This window comes from Agelaius tricolor, unplaced genomic scaffold (genome assembly GCF_023055355.1).
Source record: "Agelaius tricolor isolate 1412-34295 unplaced genomic scaffold, bAgeTri1.0.p SCAF_1, whole genome shotgun sequence".
Lineage (NCBI taxonomy): Eukaryota > Metazoa > Chordata > Aves > Passeriformes > Icteridae > Agelaius > Agelaius tricolor.
In genome coordinates, this window is record NW_027269261.1 from 440,434 (window position 1) to 460,466 (window position 20,033).

General features: G+C 40.1%; 1 protein-coding gene across 7 annotated transcripts in view; it reads right to left on the minus strand.

The window, feature by feature from the left end:
* Positions 1-20,033, minus strand: part of SLX4IP (SLX4 interacting protein) — a 71,573-nt gene that overhangs the window by 8,487 nt on the left and 43,053 nt on the right. For all 7 annotated transcript variants that reach the window (XM_071436723.1, XM_071436809.1, XM_071436985.1 and 4 more), the window contains 2 exons: positions 9,298-9,375; positions 7,351-7,439 (listed from right to left, as the gene is read on the minus strand). In XM_071436723.1, the coding sequence (XP_071292824.1) occupies positions 7,351-7,439; positions 9,298-9,375 (167 nt within the window). The remainder of the gene's footprint in view (positions 1-7,350; positions 7,440-9,297; positions 9,376-20,033) is intronic.

Here is a 20,033-nt window from a genome sequence, read left to right on the forward strand (position 1 = left end):
ATACCCCATCACACTTTCTAAAGGCACAGAAGTGCTCCCAAAATAACTGATTTATTTACATACTGAGCAGCACATGACACTGGCTGTGTGCATTTGCTTGAAGGCAAGAACTGCTAAAATTAATGTTAAGTAATTGAGCTATTAATCATTCTGATTTTATACACTGATGCTACAAGACTCAGATTCTATCTTCAGAGAAAGTGTCCACTGATAAGAAATGGAGGAGTAGACAACAGCTTTTCAACCAAATTAAGTTCTCTCAATGACACTACAGAAAAATCTAAAGCATAGTGACAGTGGATTTTTACCTTTTTAAAGCAAACCATTGTTTTGTAATCATGCATCTTCAGCCAGCCATTTCCATCAATTTTTAGGTTCCTGACTCCAGTAATTATGAAAGAGGATGTGCACGTGAGACACACATTTCATGCTTGAAAGAGCTTTTTATAAAATAAGGGAATAGCAATTTGCTGTGGCACTTGACCCCTTTCTCCAGCTTACAAATCAAGAGAGAATATCCGAGGCAGGCCCTCCTGTAATTCCTGTACTACAGCTTTTCACAGGCTGGCATGAGGATCCTCTGTGTGCCTACCAAACCTCACTGGCAGCCAGTGCAGATGTCCCTCAGCATCACCGAAGCAAACTGCATGTGCCCTGGCATAGCATGGGTTATATGACATAGGAGAATACTCCTTGGAGCACATGATGTGTACAGTGTGATTCAGATGCCCAACACTTGGATACTTACAGGAAAAAAATCTGGAAAAAAAATACATCAATTTTATGCTATTTTGTGGTTTTTGTGCAATTACAATATGCAGTAACACCCGGAGGAGATGTTGTAAAGAATAACTAATGCTCTTGATCCCACTGGTTATACAAACCCAAAATATGTAAAACAAGAATAGCACAGCTCAGGAAATAATTACTGTTCAACAGTTTAATGTTTTAGCTTGGTTTCCAAAACCAACACCAGTACCACCACCCTGAAAACCCCCAAGACTTCTGAGCCCACACTGGGGATCTGTCCCTCCAAATAATTTCAAATAATTACAAATTGTTCAAAAATCCTGCCGTGAACTTTACCATCATATATTTCACTTCCCTGTTCAGTCAAGTATAACTTCCTATTAGTTCTAAGAGATTTCTGCTGAAGACTGAGGAACAGATTGCTCCTTAAAACAATTTTTTAAAATCCTGTCAAATATTTTTTGCCCAACAGGAATATCAAGAATTATTATCAAAACCTTAAGTAAGTTAATCCTTTTCAAATCCTAGATCCACCAAAATCTCACAGATGTACCAAGAGAAATAAAATCTTTAGCTCCCTGCAGTTTAACATGAACCCTGCCAGCCTCCCCCCACTCTGCCAGGGGTGCCCGTCCTCTCCAAGCCTGCAGAGAGGAAAGAGCAGAGAATCAGGTCAAATCCACATGAAGCACCAGCATAAGCTGTGACAGCAACAGTGAGAGGGGAGAGGAAAATGAGGGAGGTGAAAGGATGATGACAGATGATAGTATCTTAAATAACCACAAGGCTTTGACAAATGGGATCTTGTGAACGCTGCTAAGTAGTGAGATTTAAATCAACTGGAGGACTCATAAAAAGCAACTACCAAAATGAGTAAAAGATTACTCAATTTGTCCCTACTTTTTGAGGATTGCTTCATTTGGAAATAATTTTACAACCTTAATCATTTATACTGCTGCTACAGGACCATCTATACTTCTGCTCTCCTTCACCTGATTTTGCATAATGAGGTACTCATTTATTGAGGATGCATTCCACTTACTTTTTGGATTTAAGGCAATAAATATTACTTTTTATTTCATTCCATACATACTCTAATATTCTGTCTGCTTTTCAGATAAATAATGCCACAGGACAAAGTTTTCCAATCAATTCCTTGCAGCAATATCTTGGCCTTTTTCCAGCCATCACACAGTTAATGCACTCAGCAATTTGCATGAGCACAGCAATTGCTCTTTTCAGTAAAAATACTGTGCATTTATCAAGAGATGATTTTCATTTACAGTCCTAGTGCCTCTCTACCCAGCTCTGGGAGGTTTCTCTGAAATTCTCCAAAGCCTTCTCTGATCCTGACTAATTGAAATAATTGTGTCAGTTTTCATTTCATCATTTGTCCACTTCTCTGGATAGTTAATGCAGCAGACAGCTGTGAGACGTTTGCCATGCAGAAAATAAATCAGTTTGGAAGCTAAGAGAAGAAACTGCGACAAGTTCAGACAAATCTCATTGAGGCAATTCCCAGCATCACCGCTCTCAGGTCTCCTCCCTGCCCTCCTGCAGGAGCTCCTGCCCCGCTCAGAGCTGGCAGAAGGGAGCACACACACAGAGCCCAGCTGCTCCCACCCAGGGCAGCTCGGTGTGCACCAATCCCAGGACAGTGAGATGCAGGAGCACAGCCCTTCCGGCAGCGCTGCTGCAGGAGCGGGATCTGCAAGGAGAAGAGGCAGACAGCTGGCACAAAAGGGAATATTGGAAAGCTGCTGCAGCCTTCTTTTCATGCCTGAGTCAAAGACTTCAGGATCGTTCCTCTGAGACGCACTTTCTCAGGGACAGCAGCCCAATGACTGAAGCTAATTGAAAGCTACACCAACAATGAAAGGGAAGTCTCACCCTTACCTAACACGTGGTCCTGCCAAGGATCAACCCCGAAGGGATCTGGCTGAAAGTGAATCATGCAAACAACAAAAATGCAAACCAAAAACACCCCTTGTTTGCAGAGTGGTCACTGGATGACCCCAGCACTGATGAACACTGAAGACAAGAATGCCCAGGGAAGCAAATGCAGGAGGAACACAGAACAGGAAGGATGAGTAAAAAAAAAAAGTGACAGAAGCTTGAGGTGTCAAAAGTGAGAACTCATCCAAGCAATTCTTTGCCTGTTCTACTAATATGGTATTTGGCTAAAGTTCATTAGTCTGCAGTTTCCCCTCTCTACCTTTTTGAAAGAAGTAGTGAACCCTGCTCATATTTACAAACTACAGCTTAATGATTTTCTCCTGTTTAATACAGTAACTGAAAAAAAATTCAGCAATTATCTAAAATTCCAGAAAACTAGATTTTATAAAATTCAAAAAAAAGGACAGTGACATAAAAAGGCCAGCAACAAGACAAATATTACAAGAAATGTAACATTAACACGTTGTGGATGTTACTTTCAAACCCAGGTAACTCTAGCTGCTACCTAAAGGTTGCCTCAGCTCCATTCATCCAAATCCTGGCTGCATGCTCCTGCAAGGTTTTTTGCATCACAATTGGCAAGTGTGTGGGTACAGAATGAGTTGGTTCAGTGAACTGACATGATGGAAAACTAATCCTCCAACAAAAAACAGAGAAACTTCACAAATAAATCATTTTCTGCTAGGTCAAGTCAATGAACAAATTCATTCTCAGCTGAAGAATCACTTGGTCCATTGTACCCAGAAAGGAAAGGAATATGTGGCTGGATGTAGAGGGGATGTGGAGTGACCTTTTCAGTAGCAGCCCACCAGCACAGCAGCTTCACTGTAATATTTTATACACATATATAGATATACACACGTACCAAGATTTGTACTTACAGTGTGAATTGTGCAATTCTATTTCACAGCATTTCCTTCTTCCCCTACCCAATCTGATATCACTTAACAAGTGTTTAAAGCATTTAAGATAACTAAATTCCACATAAAGTCCTGTACAGATCTTAACAAATTGCTGCTATCTGAAGTTTTCATTCTACATTCCAATAGACACACTATTCCAGCATACACCCCAGTGGGACAGATCTATTAATTACAGCTAAGTTTCATGTTTGCATGAAAGAACCAGAAGCCTCTTCCCAGTACAATCAAAAGCCAAGCAAACCCTGTCACTAAGGCTCTTAGGAGTTTTAAGAATGAGAATTCTCTAATGCTCCTGAAAAGTATTACAATGACCCAATCTATAAGTCAGATACGTATGAAGAAGATGAAATAGGCTTTTTCCCTGCTAGGGATTTAAAAAAGCACTGGGCACATCTTTAGCACTTTTTTCTCCGTCTGTACCTGTGAAGGGGTTTTTTTGGTTGGTTTGGTTTTTAAAGTGCAATATTCTGCTGGAATAGAATCGTTATTTTTGTCTAATATTCTCCATAACTTAACAAGGCTCAGTGGAAAACCCGAGACCTTTTTCATAAAGACAGGATCTTCTACTCCTCACTTTCTTTTCTGATTTTACTGAAACAGTAATTTCAAATTTTCACTTTAATACCACCTTGAGCTTAACCTCCTTCATGCTTTCCCTAGAAGTGCTTCCTCTCATAGATTCTGGTATAAAGCTGATGTGGTTATCAATGAATACTCCATTGTTTGCACATTTTCAAATGCCCATAAGCCTTCCACCCATTTCCATTTCCACTGTTTCCCCAGATAACCCATTTCAAATTTTCCATTATAGCTCCCTACATAATAATAATCAAGAAAATGTCGTCACTGACAAAGATGACTAATCTCTCCAGAGCTCTTATACATTTCCTTGGGTTTCCTCTTTTGCCATGTTCCCAAAACTGTCTTCTTTTTCAAGATAAAACTATTCAAGATAACAAACCTAGTTTGGTAAAACAGGAAACAATGGTTTTATGTTTAAACTTAGCATTAATCACTCAGCCTATTCTTCCATCTTTTCCTTAAGACTTCCAATTTGCTTATGTAACTTCAATAACTTGCTATATTGTTTCTTTACTAGAGATTTCCCTTCTTCCAAAATGCTATTACTGCCTGCAGCCTGAGTTTTAAACATAACCACAGACACACTCGTTTATAAATACATCCTAGAAAATTACATATTGATAGATTTTCTTCTGTTTTATTTCATCCCTGCTCCTTAGAGGTGCTCTCAAATATTTTATTAGTTTATGCTTAAAGCTAATTTGACAGACTGTCTAATCCACCCTAACCTTAGTCTTAGATGAGGCATCACAGAAGGATTAAAATTGGTTCTCCCAGCAAGTGATGCTGAGGTTTGTGCTTGTGAATATCTCAAAAGCAATCTAATTATGATCTTTTCTAAGTTGTAGGACAAAGATTTAATTTCATAGCTGGCTACATCCCATGAAATTCGTTGTTTAAGCACAGCCTATTTTGGAGGTACACAGAACAGCCTAAAAGTCAGAGAAGAGGCAAAGAATGAAGGGCTGAAGACAGGTGGAGGACCGGAACTGTGGTCAGTGAAGGAAACCTGCACCAGGCTGACATAAAACTGGTTCCCAGTAATGGGAAAGGGGAACACTGAGCCTGATTTGTCCTGAAAGAGCTCAGGAATGAAAGCTTGACCCAGACCATAAACCAGCATAAAAACAGTTTAAAAAAAATACATAATCACTAAGTCTTGACTAGGTCAATCACACTCACAGCAACACAGGAAAGTGACAAAGTCTTCATTAATGTATAGTTTACTGCATTTGTAAAACACAAACAGGCCCTCAAATTCAAGTGTGTCAGCTGATTAAAGGTTTAAAAGGACTTGCATCCAACACTGTGGCATTATTCAAACCCAAACAACATGGAGAAGAAAACAAAACACAGCCTCATTTTCAGCCCATGACAGACTCTGCAGAGTGTATCAACAGAAAGGTCTTCTGGGTGGTCTTTTGTAGGGCAGAGTTTAGAATTCCAGCCTACTCATGGCTCAACTGCATGGAGAAAAGCAGACACACACAAAGTGCAGATTCTCTGCCTTTCTTTTGCAGTGCCAAAAGCTTGAAAAACGCTCAGTGGCAATCAAACACTCCCCCAGTCTGGCAAAGTACTCAGCTGGAGTATATGACAAATCTGGTCCTAATGTGCATTAGGAACCCTGGAACAACAAAACACTCTGGAGTGGACCCTTTAAGTGAGAATGGTAAGAATTAAACAGATGCTCCAAAACATTTGCTGAGGGTCTGCTCCCATGTTGCCAAGTTCTTCAAACCAGGCAAGATGCTTAGGGCTAAGTGTCCTTTACTCCCTCCTACCAGCACACTGCACTGCCCATCCCAGCCAGGGCTGTGCACACACACTGCATCTCTGAGCAAAGCAAACTCCCAGAGTTTATTGTTGATTAGGCTATCAGCTCACTAAGAGATGTTTGTTTTCTTTTTAAATATAAAAGTGTATAAACTTGCCTTTTAAACAACAAGCAGTTTCCACAGATCAAGATCCAATTTTGAAATTGTAAAGCTAAAGTCCGTAACATTGAATTTTTAAATTTGCCTTCTCCTTCCCACACAAAAACACAAGAAAAACTGAAGAAAACTTCTCAACTCTTATTTTACAGAAAGATGAAAAATACCAAATGAGGGAATTGGATATTTCATAAGAGTTACTTAAGCAACAAGAAACCCCATAATTATTTCTCAGTCAAAATGCAGAGATAGAATTTTCTACTTCAAGCATTAAGTAGTTTTCAAGACAATACTGAAAAAGTAATAATTTTCCAAGGTACTTCTAGAGCAGGGAGATCTTTTTTTTCTGAGAGTGCCAAAAGCATTTGCTTGATTCTGACACTTAAGGGTATGTACCAAGCTAGGAATCGAAACAAATCTGCATTTAGCATTACAAATATGAACACCCTGGCTGGTATTGGAAAAAAAAAGGAGTTGAATGAGTAAAAGAAAACACGTTTTTTCAAGGGTCAAGTACACTTTAATACATGTAAGATCAACTCCTAAAATCCACCCAGCAGACCTCGGGGTGTAATTGTGACCCTCAGTGTGAGGCACAGGGTGGCACCTGGGCCCGTGTGAGCACTCCTGAGACAATCAGCACTTAACTGCAGGATAAAATCCAGAAGCCTTTGACTCTGATGAAGCCTTCAGGATGAAATATTTAGGGAGAATTGCTTATGGTGTTTAACCACACACCAGTGCCTTTTCCTCCATAACTGTTTGGGGATTTTTTTCCCAGCAGGGCCAGCACTGATCTGCTTGAGTTGCTGTGCAGAACAAGTGCAAAGAAAACATACAAGAAACCCGTGGACAATACAAACAGCTACATCAGAATTTTGGAAAGTAAAATGTTACAAGGACAAAATATAAAAGGAAAAAAGATCCTTAAATCAAGGTGCTAAAATCACATCCAGCTTTCTAAACATGTGGTCTCCAAGACTTATAAGGCTCATAAAATGCTGAGCTTTCAAAATTTCCATTTTTGTCTGCATTTAGGCTTGTTTCAGGATGCCCTTTTGAATACTTTGGCCCAGCTGCTCATGTGACTTTCTGGTGCCAAGATGACAGTAACAAATACTTGCGTAACTACATCTACATATATAAATATTTGCTTCATTTCTATTAAAAACTGCCCAAAATTTATAGAACAGTTTTGTACCTACCAATTCACCACTGTCACATGTCCAAGCACTCGGATCAAAGTCAAGTTTACTGACACAAACGATAAATTTCTCTGGAAACACACGGAGCTCTACACAAATAGAATTGAAAAGAGGATTACAAAAGTCATAACCACCTTCAAAACCACTCACAACAACAACAACATACATGTGCTTTTAGTACACAGAATTACTTGTTTTTTTAATTGCACACTAACTCTTTTAATGCACCTCTCTAGTTCTCACCTACTCTCTTCTATGTGCCACCCCTCCTTTTGTTTTGTTTTTATAAAGCATTCCAAAAAATCAATAAGTAGAATAAATGGAGTTCCCAAGAGGACAGTCATGGCTGCACATTAGTCCACCTGCACCCCTAGACAGACAGACCCGACAGACAAACCACCTAACAAGGATTTCTTCTGTGCTGTTCTGTGATGAGTCTTTTCATCACAAAAGCTCTACATTAGGTCTGCAGCCCACAACAGCATTCAGCCAGGGCTTGGCACCAAACCTCAGCGTAAGGCCAGGGCACAGAGTTTCACACTCAGCCTACAGAGATTTTTGAAGTCATTAAACAAGGTGGTTAACTACTACTGAATTACACATTTTACTCATAATCACATGGGTTGTTATGAACACAACAAAGTTTCTGTTTACAAAGGATTAAAAATGGAAGGTTCTCAGATTAGAACAGATGAGACAAAGCTTTATTCAGTACCTGGCAATGCTATGGGAAGAGCACAGATGGATATTTTTTTGTTTACATATGGAATTATTTCCAGATCAGTATCCTCATATTTTCAGCTTGTTTTTTTTTTTTTCTGGGTTTTGTTTTTATAAAAAGAGAATTAAAATATTTTGAAGTTTGTTGTATTTCAGAATGAAGCCATAACACTCTGTTTTTGGGGCAGAAGAAAGAGACAAGGCCTGCAGAAATAAACTTATGAGATTGATCTCACAGATGTGAAGAATTGTAGAATTGAAGAGTAGGCCAAGTTGCTTCCAGTAATATGCTTTTATTGTTACATTTTATAACAATCTCATCTGCTGATTAGCAAAATGCAGGTATCTTTAGGTATTCATTGATGCTTTAGAACAGTTCAGATTTAATAGACAGCAAACGATGTTGAGATTCCAATGCAGAAGCTCTGAAATTCTAATCTAACAAGACAAGTTTGATGAAATATTTAAAGTCAACACTGATCTCTTCAGCCAATATAGACTTAGAATATAACCAGCTGGCATTTGAAGACAGATTTAAGGATTTATGAATACCATGAATCCCTACAAAAGCAATAAATGATTTTCAAATATGCATTCAATGATTCAGTATTGTTAAGGAATTTGTGTTTTTGTTTAATGCCAAGAGGACAGAGCAGAGGGCAGTGATCATTGCAGCTCCTTTGCGTTGGTGTTGGCAGGAGAGGGCTGATCTCCCTTCCTCCCAGAGCATCCTGGCTTGAGAGAGCCTGAAGAGCAGCCCTGGTGCCATGACATCACCTACGTCAGGGCTGTCGGGTGTGTGGGGAACCAAAGCCTCTCCTGCATACACTTGTACTGCCTGCTGATGTCACAGCACACTCCAGCAATAATGGAGTGATTCACGCTGCAACCTCTGCCTGATTCACCCTGCAGAGACTCGGGAAAATGCTGAGTCCCGTCATACTTACACAGCTTGGTGAGCCTTAGCTGATTACCCCGGGGCAAGGCATGCACAAATTTAAAATTAAGTTAAAAAAAAAAATCCATCTTATCTCAAGAAACACTTCTCTTTTTATTTTTTTTATGTTTTCAGGAAATCATCTTTTTAAAACGCAAACCAAAAAACCCCACCAAAACCGCCAAGCTCTGAAAACAATTTTGATTTAAGTAGATGAAAATCTGACAGTGTCTTAGAGGAGAAAGAAAGGGAGCATAACTAAGTAAGTCTGTAAGAAACTGATTTCTTACCATGATAACGTTTCCCTAGAGCACAACGGAGATTAACCCATCTCTTCATAAAGTAGGCAGTAATGTGCAAACTGTTGGCTGCAACATAAAACAAAGGGATAATATTAAGTGTAAGGTATCTTGGGCATTCTGGTCTCAAAGTGCTGTGCATCTGCTAAGACTGGATTGAGAGAAAGCAGCAGCAGCTCAATGATACAAAGGAAAAAGTAACTTTAATGGAATATTTTTCAAAAGAAACTGCTGAACTCCATACTGAACTCTCAAGAAATTAGTGCCTGAAACAGAGCAAAAATCTAGACAAATTAACAACCACCAAGTTCTGGAACCCAACAACGGAAATTAAATTAATTGATTGATCAGAGGAGTCATTTGATTAATAGTGCGGTGTCATGGTCAATAGTGCGGTGTCATGCTTTCAGCCACGTTCTACAGGAGCACTGCAGATATCCATTCACTTAACCACCTTCTAGGGGAAGGGGACAGACCTGGTAGGGAAAACAAAAAGGGTAACTACAAAGAAACCCAAGCATCAAAGGGCTCAATTCTACAGTTCCATTGAATGAGGTGAGAAATGGCCACGTTTGAACTCTTCAGTATGTACAGCAGCCCGAGCTGGCCTGGCTGACTCAGCCGGTACCTGTAACCTCCAGAGGCTTTTTCATTTTCTACTCCCAACAATGACAGAAATCCTTGTGCATCGGCAGTGTAGGAAATGGACAGAACAGATTCTATTATGGCTGAGAAAGTATTAGGACACAGCTTGTACTTTAGTTCTACTTAAATTCCCAAATGACCCTGGTAAATCAGTTAGCACTTCATTCACGAAGGTATTTAGCAACCTGACTCCCACTGAAAGTGCAAAACCTGACATCTGTGACTCATCCTCACCAGTCTCCCTGTGCACCTCACTGAAATCAAACTGTGAAAGAGGCTTGGTCATATTTCCCCTAACTTGGATGGGGTCTGCAAGACTTAAATTATTGATGCTTTGAAGACAGTCAGGCACCCTAGGTGCAATTAGCACAGATAAGTTAGAATATGAAGTGCTACTGCTGTTTTTATAATATCACCATTTAAAAAGAAGGAACGCTTGCTTGTTCCAGTCTCAATCCCTACAGAGCAAGTGCCAAGGCATGTCTTATTTCTAAGTATAAATGGACATTCTCCTGAAGGGTCCCCCTCTCTCCTACAAGATCTTCTGGAGCTCGCCATCAAGTTCCCTTGAGCCTCAGCTCTCATTAACAGCTACAGTTATCAATCACAATCAATCCCTTTGAAATTTATCAGCCATCTTTTTTCCTTCCCCTCAGGAAGACACCCAAAATTTGACTTCCTTTTAGAGATCAAGTCAAGATGTAACAAGTTGAACCATCCCTTAAAAATGATGAGCACCAGAGAAAAATTTGGATGCAATCCACCACCTTTATTAACTGTTTACTTAAAAGAACAATTAAGGAAAATTACTCCAGTTTGGCATCCACAATTCTTTATCACTGCTAGTAGGCTTAGTCAAATCAAAGAATTTGCCCTGTATATAAATAAGTTATTAGTGTGATAACAACATATGCCACTGTGACCTTGGAAAGCTGAGAAAGTAGCATTCCTAAAAGTACAGCTTGGAAAACAAATCTTCAGACAGTAAATATTTTAAGTTTTTCTTTCCACCTCCATTTGTTCACGATATTCCACATGTTTTGGGTTTTTTGTGAAAGGCATCTAAAGTGAAAAAAGTGTGAATCCCTGTTTTTCCCAGGAAAAGCAGGATGCTTCTTTCTTGAAATTCTTTTATAGATCAGTGACATCTATATCTGTTTATTTTTTTTTGGCGTCCTGGTATTCTCTGAGAGGCTAAGTGTTTAATCACATGTGATTGACTGAACAAAGTTTCAAATTCTCCTTAGAGGCCCTTGATTCAGCCAGCTACTGCTCTGTGGAAGGGAACACCTACCTCAGATCTGACAAAATAAATAATTATGTAAGAGATCAAGACACCTCTACAAACTACTTTTGCAGCATCAGCTCAAGTCTGAAAGTTTTATAAAGCCTTCAGGGAATTGCACCTGAGCTGCTAAGCTCAGCCCAGAGGGACTAACACTAAAAAATCATTTTAGTTTCCATGATTATTTAATACTTTGCTGAAAAGGCCTGCACAGATATTTGCTGTTACTTGTTGCTAAGCCTGAGAAAATATTAAGATGCACTACATTTAAGATAGCAGCACTTTGAAAGTATCACACAGCTACACTCATTAAATGTTCTGAAACCCTCTTGCACGTGACATATGATCTACTCTGTAGTCAGCTGGAGTTTGAAAAACTCCCCCAGTTCTAAAGCTGTCAGAGTTACTGCAGAACTATAAAAATGGTGATATCCTTTTTCAGCTTCCCTCTGGGGAAATATATTATCCAATTAGCTATTCTGCTTCATGAAGAAAGAAACTTAAAATTAAGACCCACAAGAAAACCTTCTTCTCCAAGAAGTCCATAGGCTCGCAGCTTTTTAAGCTTTCTACACAGTTACCCAGCATGAGTTTAAATCTGTTTGTGATCTCATGGAAGAAAAGACCAACTGATACATACCGAATGCTCTATCACTAACTTCTTTTGAGCACAACACAGAAGTCTGAACCTCAAGCTACAGACAATTTTTCTTCCAGTAATGTAGAAAGTTCACACATCCTGGGCTCAGCAAACCTAGTTGATCCCATCTTCAATTTCCTCTTCACCATGCAACACAGACAAAGCTCCCTTTGTCGATTACCAGCACACAGGCAGAAATAGAATTGTATTTAGTGACTTGAAGTTTTGTTTTTGTTTCAAAACTGGGCACTCTAAATCATCAGATCCAGGGTCCAAAAACAAAACAGAAAAACCAAACAAACAAACCAGCCCCAAGGAAATAAACAGACCCTGAAACACAAAAGGAGAGTGCACAGAAGTGGTTCTAGAAAAGCCACAGTTCAGTTTCAGCTGAAATAGGCAGTAGTGAGCACTGCCTTTCCAGGGAACAGTAATTTGCCCTGCTTGCTGTACTTCAGCGTCCCAGGGCACCAGCCGTGCCCTAAGAGTGCCCAGCAGCACTTGCTTTGCAAGGAGAGCCAGGCAGGCTGCCCTGCGCTTCCAGAGGGCTGCCAGGAGCGGCTGTGCTGCCGTGCGCAGCAGTGGGGAGCCCTCCCAGGCTCTGATGGACCTTTCCCTGGGAGGGAGCCTGGGAAAATGCCTCTGAGCTGCTGAGTTATCTGCAGCAGCCTGGCAGCTGTTCACTCCCCAGCACCACCTGGCACCTGCCTGGCTCCCTGCTCCACTCCAGGCTTGTCCAAAGCCTAAGGCCAACTGCCCCCAAAACAATTCCCCGCTGACAGGCACCCATTTCTCATCACACGGTATTTTTATATCATACCTATTTTCTCTCTCAGCCTAGACACTTCACATTTCTCAAAGGTTGTTGTGGATTAGGACTGACTCTGCTTTTGGAAAGTAACAACAAAGTAAATCATTGCAACACACATATTAAAAATATAAAAGGATAAATTTCTAATGTTACAATGTGAAAGCAAATACATGGGTACATTAGACTTTCTGAAACACTAAACTGCACATTAAAAAAAAAATCTACACTCAGTTCATGCTTGATTAATTTTTCCACACAGATTAGGCTATACCAGTAATAATGTTTACAGTATATAGAGCTTTTCATCTTCAAAGTGCTCTACAGACATATTATTATACTGCCTTTTAGCACTCATATTTCTCCACTTAAAATTATTCACCACAGAATCAAAAGTCCTGATTGTTTGTAAACAAATCAAAAAAAGGAACATTTCATTCTAAACCTACTGTTAATTGTGAAGCTTTCCTTCCCAAAAATGTCCAACTCCACACCATGTGCTGCAGAGTAGGCTGTCATTTCTAATTTAGAAGAGATTCAAATGAAATACTGGCATTTAAGTTTAAAGCCAAGTCTAAGACAGGGACAGCAGATGCATGACATCACATACAAAAAGCTGCTGATATTTCCAAAGCCTTTTCTGGAATCCACTTGATATTCTTTAAACAAGTAGCATCTTCAAGTTCAAAGTTTTATACAGCAAAGAATAGGCTTCAAAACAACGGAAACATGTCAGGATGACATCTGTTCTTTCCATACAGTCTGCCTTCAGCTCAAAGAAGGTGAAGAATCCTCCCTGCCATCAGAACCTGGATAGCCCAGACACAGCCTACTGTCTAAACCATTCAGAGTATGAGCCACAAACTGCAAAACTGGCCCCAGCCATTTTGAGAAATCCTATAGCAGGGTTGTAGGGCTCTCCTCTAGCAGGAGAGGTATGGAATTCACTGCAAAATCAGAACTATCCTGGCCAAACTGGATCCAGGACAAGGCATTTCTCAGGCTGGCTGTCAGTGCAGTTCTGGAGGAAAGAATAAGGAAAAGCACATCTGAGACCATCTGGCTGCAAGATGAGTAATGCCTCTGATGGAGGTCCTGGGAACACACCAGCTCTGAAGGAAAAAGACCATCTTCCCTCACTAATACTTAAGGATGGAGAGGAAGGCTGATCCATTCCTGGAAAATCCATACCCATCCATAACGTATGAGCAGTAACAGCCAGCAGCACCTGCCAAGGCATTCAAGCAGAGAGATGTAGAGCAATAGATTCGATGGTCAGTGTACCTTTGCCACAGACAACTGTTTTCTAACAGGACACAGGATTTCACTTCACCCTTTTGTTGATCTCAGACTCAATAACCACATTATTAATTGCACATGACGGGCACAAACTGAAAGCTATTTAGGAATGCTCGCTGTTTTGAACATCTAAACTGTATTCCAGAGAAAGCCACGTGCCTGGACTTCTTTAACCACTGGAATGAGCACAACAACCAAGAGAAAGGCTGAGAAAGGCATCTGTTGCTACCAGCCAAAAGGCAGGGGGAGCTGGAACACAAAGCCTGTGGTAAACACTGTCTGACAAGTCTGCAGCCCAGGAGGAGCCCAAGTCTCTTCCAAGTGCCTGGACTGGGATGAGGTTCAGTTCCACAGGCTGGTGCCACCTCTGCACATCAGGAGGAGTCTGTCCCACAGACTGGCCAGACATAGCTCTACCCAAATGGCCCAACCCCTCCCATCACTGAACTCCTCACAGTGATAAAAGGCGGCAGATTCTGGCTCAAATGAGACACAGACACTGTGATGGACCCAAGTTTGACTCACAGCACGCTAGGGAATGCATAATACAGCACAAAGTATGTCCTTTCAGCCTGGCTCTGTGGTTTTTCCTTGAAGAAATCCATGAGCTGCAGAAGCGTTTTGATGCCATGAACTACTTGAAATGGAGGATTTTGTATCTTAAGGGTGAGGAATCTCTACAAAACAAAGTCTCTTCAAGCACAAAAACTCAACCAAAATGTGGAAATGAGCCTCTTGGAATTTATCAGACACGACTGGTTCCCCTTAGTGTTCATGAGAACAGCAAAATCACTGGTGCCAATATTAGGATGCTGAAGGACTTTCAAATAAAGTAAATCAAACCTTTCACAGGTCTCCAGGCACCATTTTTTCCCCTGGCAGGAGGAAATAACTTTTGCAAAACTTTTACCCCCAAGAGGAAAGGGTTTTAACCCTAAAGCTCCCACAGCTGCTGAGACTTTCATCTTCCACCAATAACAAGGTCTCTAGGCAAGGGTCACTAGAAATGTCAGGAATATATTGTATCACAGGGCTACAACACCTCTGGGCTTGGTGAAAAAGCCCAACACCGCCACCAGAGACATGATGGGAGAGAATGAGAGGGAAAGACCAACCTGGGGCAGGGATATTCAGCAGAACTTTAAAACAGTAGCTTCAACATGAAAACATTGTTTCTTCAAAGGTCTTGATAGATAGCTAATTTTTTATTTTTTATTTTTAGGATTCCTGTTAGGATATCCCAGTGGAGCTAAGAGGTAGATGTTGATGGTCATAACTCCTTTCACACCCTAACGTCTAGAGGACACTTCAAAAGAACATGACTTCTAAGAGTCTAAGAGACATGTGTGGACTTGAACCTGCAGTTTCATGCTGTTGTCTGAATAAAGCAAGCTGTGCCAGAGGTTCATAGGTTTTTGTCTTTTCACACAACAGACTCTTGTTGGATTTGCAACAACTCAGAACAGAAGGAAATTCTGGGGCATAGCAAATAGGTGGAAAGTACCACAATAGAGCCTTCTGTATTTTGTCTTTTTAAATGCTGGCAAACAGACCCTAACTAAGTCAGCTGCTGAAATGCTCTATTTCCAAAAAAATCTGGATGTCCTTTGGCTCTCACAAGCTCTGATGCAAAGAGGTTACCACTGAAAGAGACCAAGAACAGCCATGATTGGGAGCATCTGCCCACTGCCATCAGCTCAGCTCTGGTTCTGGTGCAAGAGAGAGCTGGAGACTGATTGCAAATGGTTTGTATTAAACCACTCATTTTAGCTCACTCAAGAACATGGTGTTATAGGGGACCACCTGAATGGCACAGCTCAGCAGCCTCCATTTCTGACATCACCTTAACAGATGACAAGTGCAAAGAACAGAAGTACACAGAACATCCTCTTCCTCAAAACTAAAGAGCAAATTTAAGGTCTTTTATGCAAAAGACAAACTCCACAATCCTCTCTTTTCCAATGGCAAGAAAACAGCAGACAAAAGACAGGCATTGCCCATATCCTATGACCCATATATGTGCACATATAGAACCCCCACAAAACAAAGTATCTAATTAAAGGAATAAGAGAAAGATACTCCATAAACAAATACAGAACTGTCATCTACTATTCTCTCTAAAGTAACTTTTGGCATTTAAACATGGATTTGTACAGTGAATATGGAATGTTTCTCCCTGAATATGTGTAACTTGCTGTGCATTGGATCATCTCTGATCTGTCTGAAGTTGATGGATACACCAAGTTCTAAGCCCACAACCCAGTCAAGATTACACTGAACTTTTTTCCCTCACGTTTTCAAGGAGAAGTCTTTATTATTTGCTACACTACTAAATTTTTATTTATCTCATTTTTTTACTAAATTAGGCATGGGCCCTGCAAAGCTTTGTGGGGTTAGTTTTGTTTGTGGTCTGCCACCGTGCCTTTGTAATCCACAGAAACACTTTGTGTTTAGTAACCACAACATACCTGGTACTCAGTGGTGAATCAAACATCCAGAATTGCTCTCACTAAACTACTAACACAGAGAAAAGAGCCCTAATTTTTCTCAGGAATTGGCCCTCCAACTCTAGCTGGACAGATTCCCATAAAGACTTATAAAAATTTTCCAAATATGAATAAACCCACAAAAATGTTTGCAATTTTAAAAGCTGTAATTTCTACCTTGGTCATATGATAATGAAACTTAAGAACAAAGGAGAGTATTATTGTGTAATATGGTAGGATGGAAAGTTTAAAAGAAATTCCTACTCATATTTAACAGTGAAATTATACCCCCAATTACTTCCAGTTAAAATGAAAATAAAAAGGACTTCAATGCTCAATACATACCTGCAACCATTTTTTTTTTCTTAAAATATCATGATGATTTTTCTTTTGCTGGTGATTGCTTGCAGACTTTCAATGAGACTCTTAGGTAAGGTAAGGGTTAAAGATGTATAAAAGAGATTTTCTCACAGTTTAGAGAGAGCAAAACAACACATTTAGGAAGCCAGACAGCTAAAAGGTCAAAGCGTTACACTTCCAGGTCAAACTTCTGGTTGCAATTAAGTAAATTCCTCTGAACGTTTCTAGGGAATTCGCATTTCTTTCAGGTTTTATTTCAAATCCTTATTCTTTCTTCCTTAAATTTTAACCAAAACAACATTGCTCTCTTTACAAACATTTAATAAAGAACACTTTTTTTAAAAAAGGAACCCAATAGTTAATTTCAAGGTAAGTATCAATCCTTTTTTTGTCACCTCATTTAATGTACAGTTGAACTAAAGGCAAAAGAGGCTATTAAACCTAGTTAATTTTTAGAATCACAACATTTCAATCCAAACAGTGAGCACTCAAAAAACCCCAAACCTATGTAGTGCTTTAGCTTAGTGCTCAAGCAGCTCCCTGGGCTGGACCCTGAGAGTCCATCCTGGGCATTCCTGATTCCAAGGGACGGGAGCAGCTGTGAAACCTACAGAGAGCACACACAAAGAGCACCTCCAAGAGGGAACAATGAGGCAAAGAGGAGTAAGGCAGTCAAGTAACAAATACTGCTTAGGGACAGATTTTCAAATTGGCTTCGTGTGCCCTCCAAAAATGCTGAATTCCCACTTGGAACAAGCATGCCAAGGGCTCTTTCCAAGGGTATGTTCCCTGGCCTAGATGAGAGTCACTTTGATATTCTCAGGTGAGTATCAAATCAGAAATTAAAGGTGGGGTTCATCTTGCCTAACTTGAAACACCTGCATCAAACTAGTACCCTAAACTTCATTTTTAACTGATAGAGATAAATTACCTATTAACTTCCAGCCAACTCTGAGAAACTGAGACACACCACTCCACTTTGTAAAGACACATGATTAATGGATGCTGATTTTTTGCCTAACTATAGAAAGAAAACTCCAAAGATAAACTTTAAATTTGCATAAATATCTGTGTCATTGCATAAACTGTAGTACTAGCAGCAAAATCCCTCTGCAGAAATATTTGGAGATAAAGGAAGACCTTTATACCTCATATAGATATGTAAGAGAGTAGCTGTTTGTGCATGCAAACACATTTGTTTTTGCACACACACACAACTAGGACTTATTTTCATACTATTTTTTCTCCTCATAAAATGAAAAAAATCATATGGGAAGAAGAGACAAACAAATGGAAATGAGATGAAAGCAAGAGAAAGCGATACAATGCATTAAGGCAGAGAGTATTTTAAGGCTAGAGATCAAGACTGTTTTCAAAACCAACACCAAACACTTCCTTTTCACAAGAATACACCAAATTAAACAACTGTCCTGTTGCTTTTTTCAATCCAATACTACCATATAAACCACTTTATCAAGGACATTTTTAAAATAAGTGCGACATTTCATGAGGAGCTGCCACCAGGGAAGAAGCAAAACATGGAGAACACATTCAACCCAGCTGGTGCTGCAGCTGCAAATATCCCATGTAAAACAGGGACAGGCACTGCTGAGGCCTCTGCCAGTATCAGTGTCACCACAGAAATCCTTCCAAAGGCAGATGCTTGAGGCCAGGCAGTGCAGGAGCTCCTCCCAGCCTCTGACTGGATGAGGGCTCAGCTGCAGAGGGGCACAATGGTAAGGAAGGCCACGCAGGGCAAGACCAAAGGTGCCTACAGCCAAACACCTTCAAGGGGACCCTAAAATACAAGGGCCAGGTGCACATGGTTACCTCCCTGACTGACACTCTGCCAGGCTCTAAGCTCAGGCCTTTAGTGCACCACAGGAGATTCTGTCCTCTCCCTGGAATACCCTCCCATGATGCTGTGGATGCAGCACAAGCCTTTATCATATCTGTTATCCTTTGGCAAAGAGCTCCCCAGCTCCCCTAACTACCACAGCATTTCCATTCATTTGATACGCCCTTGCTCTCAAACTGGAAGAGAACGAGACAAGAAATGATTTCGTACATCTTGGTTGTATTCCCCATAATTGATATTATTTTCCAGGCTGAAGAGTCCAGGCACATGTAACTGTTCCCTGTATTGCATTTCCTCATCTTAGATCATCTCAGTTGCCCTTCTTGGCATTTTCCCCAATTTTACTGTATTACAATCTAAGGTAAGATAGGAAAAAAATCACAAAAAAAGAAAACACCCAAAGAGCGTGTAAGTATGGACATTTCTTTTGTTCTTGTCAAATGCCCATTACCCTGCGAAAAAGAACAAAATGACAAAAGCAAGTATATATATTCAGACATATATATATTCAGATATATAACCTTGACCTTCTAGAAGAAGAATGCTTTGGTGAAAAACAGATACCCTTATTCCCCATTATCTGGCTGTAAAAAATAAGGGGTGGGGGCGAGGGAAGTAATGTAAAGCAAAACCAGGAAATATTAGGTACAAGATACTAATCAAAACATTTTCATAAGTTACTGCATACTTCAGGGAGCTCTGTTGTCACAGACAGATGAATGTAAGTTTAAAGTTCACACAGATCTGCAGGACTTGGCCACAAATCACAAATGAGTCCATTGCAGAGAAGCTGCAATGTAATTCTTCTGAGAGACAGATATTACAATGTGCAACTCCAAATCTCAAAGGTCATAGGGAAGACTCCTCCCCACACCCCTATGGCAGCACCCATTGAAATGCTGTAAAGCCGCTGTTCAAGCAAGGCCAGTGAAAAGATTTTAGTTCAGACCCAACCAAACAGTTTCACAGCAGAGGAGTGCGAGTTAACAGCTGGGAGGGTGGGAATAAATCAGCTTTGCTGTTACAGGATTACAATGTGGAACATACCCTACAAGCATTTCCCACAATTCATGTCCTACAGCAATAGTGAACACTCCTAAAGCAAACTGGGGCAGTCTGAAAAGGGTGTTTCCCTTAAAAACATCATAATGTTCAAATTAAAATGCAAGGCCAAAAGAGTTTGGAATATTTGCCATCATGATTTATTGTATATTTTTTGTGTGCTTGCAGGAGCCAAAAAAATTGTTTCATAAGCAAGAGAAATGTATTTTCTTATGAAATGGCATCTTATGGGTTTTTCTTTATATTAAATAAGACATGAACTTTGACTCCAGATCTTTGTAAGG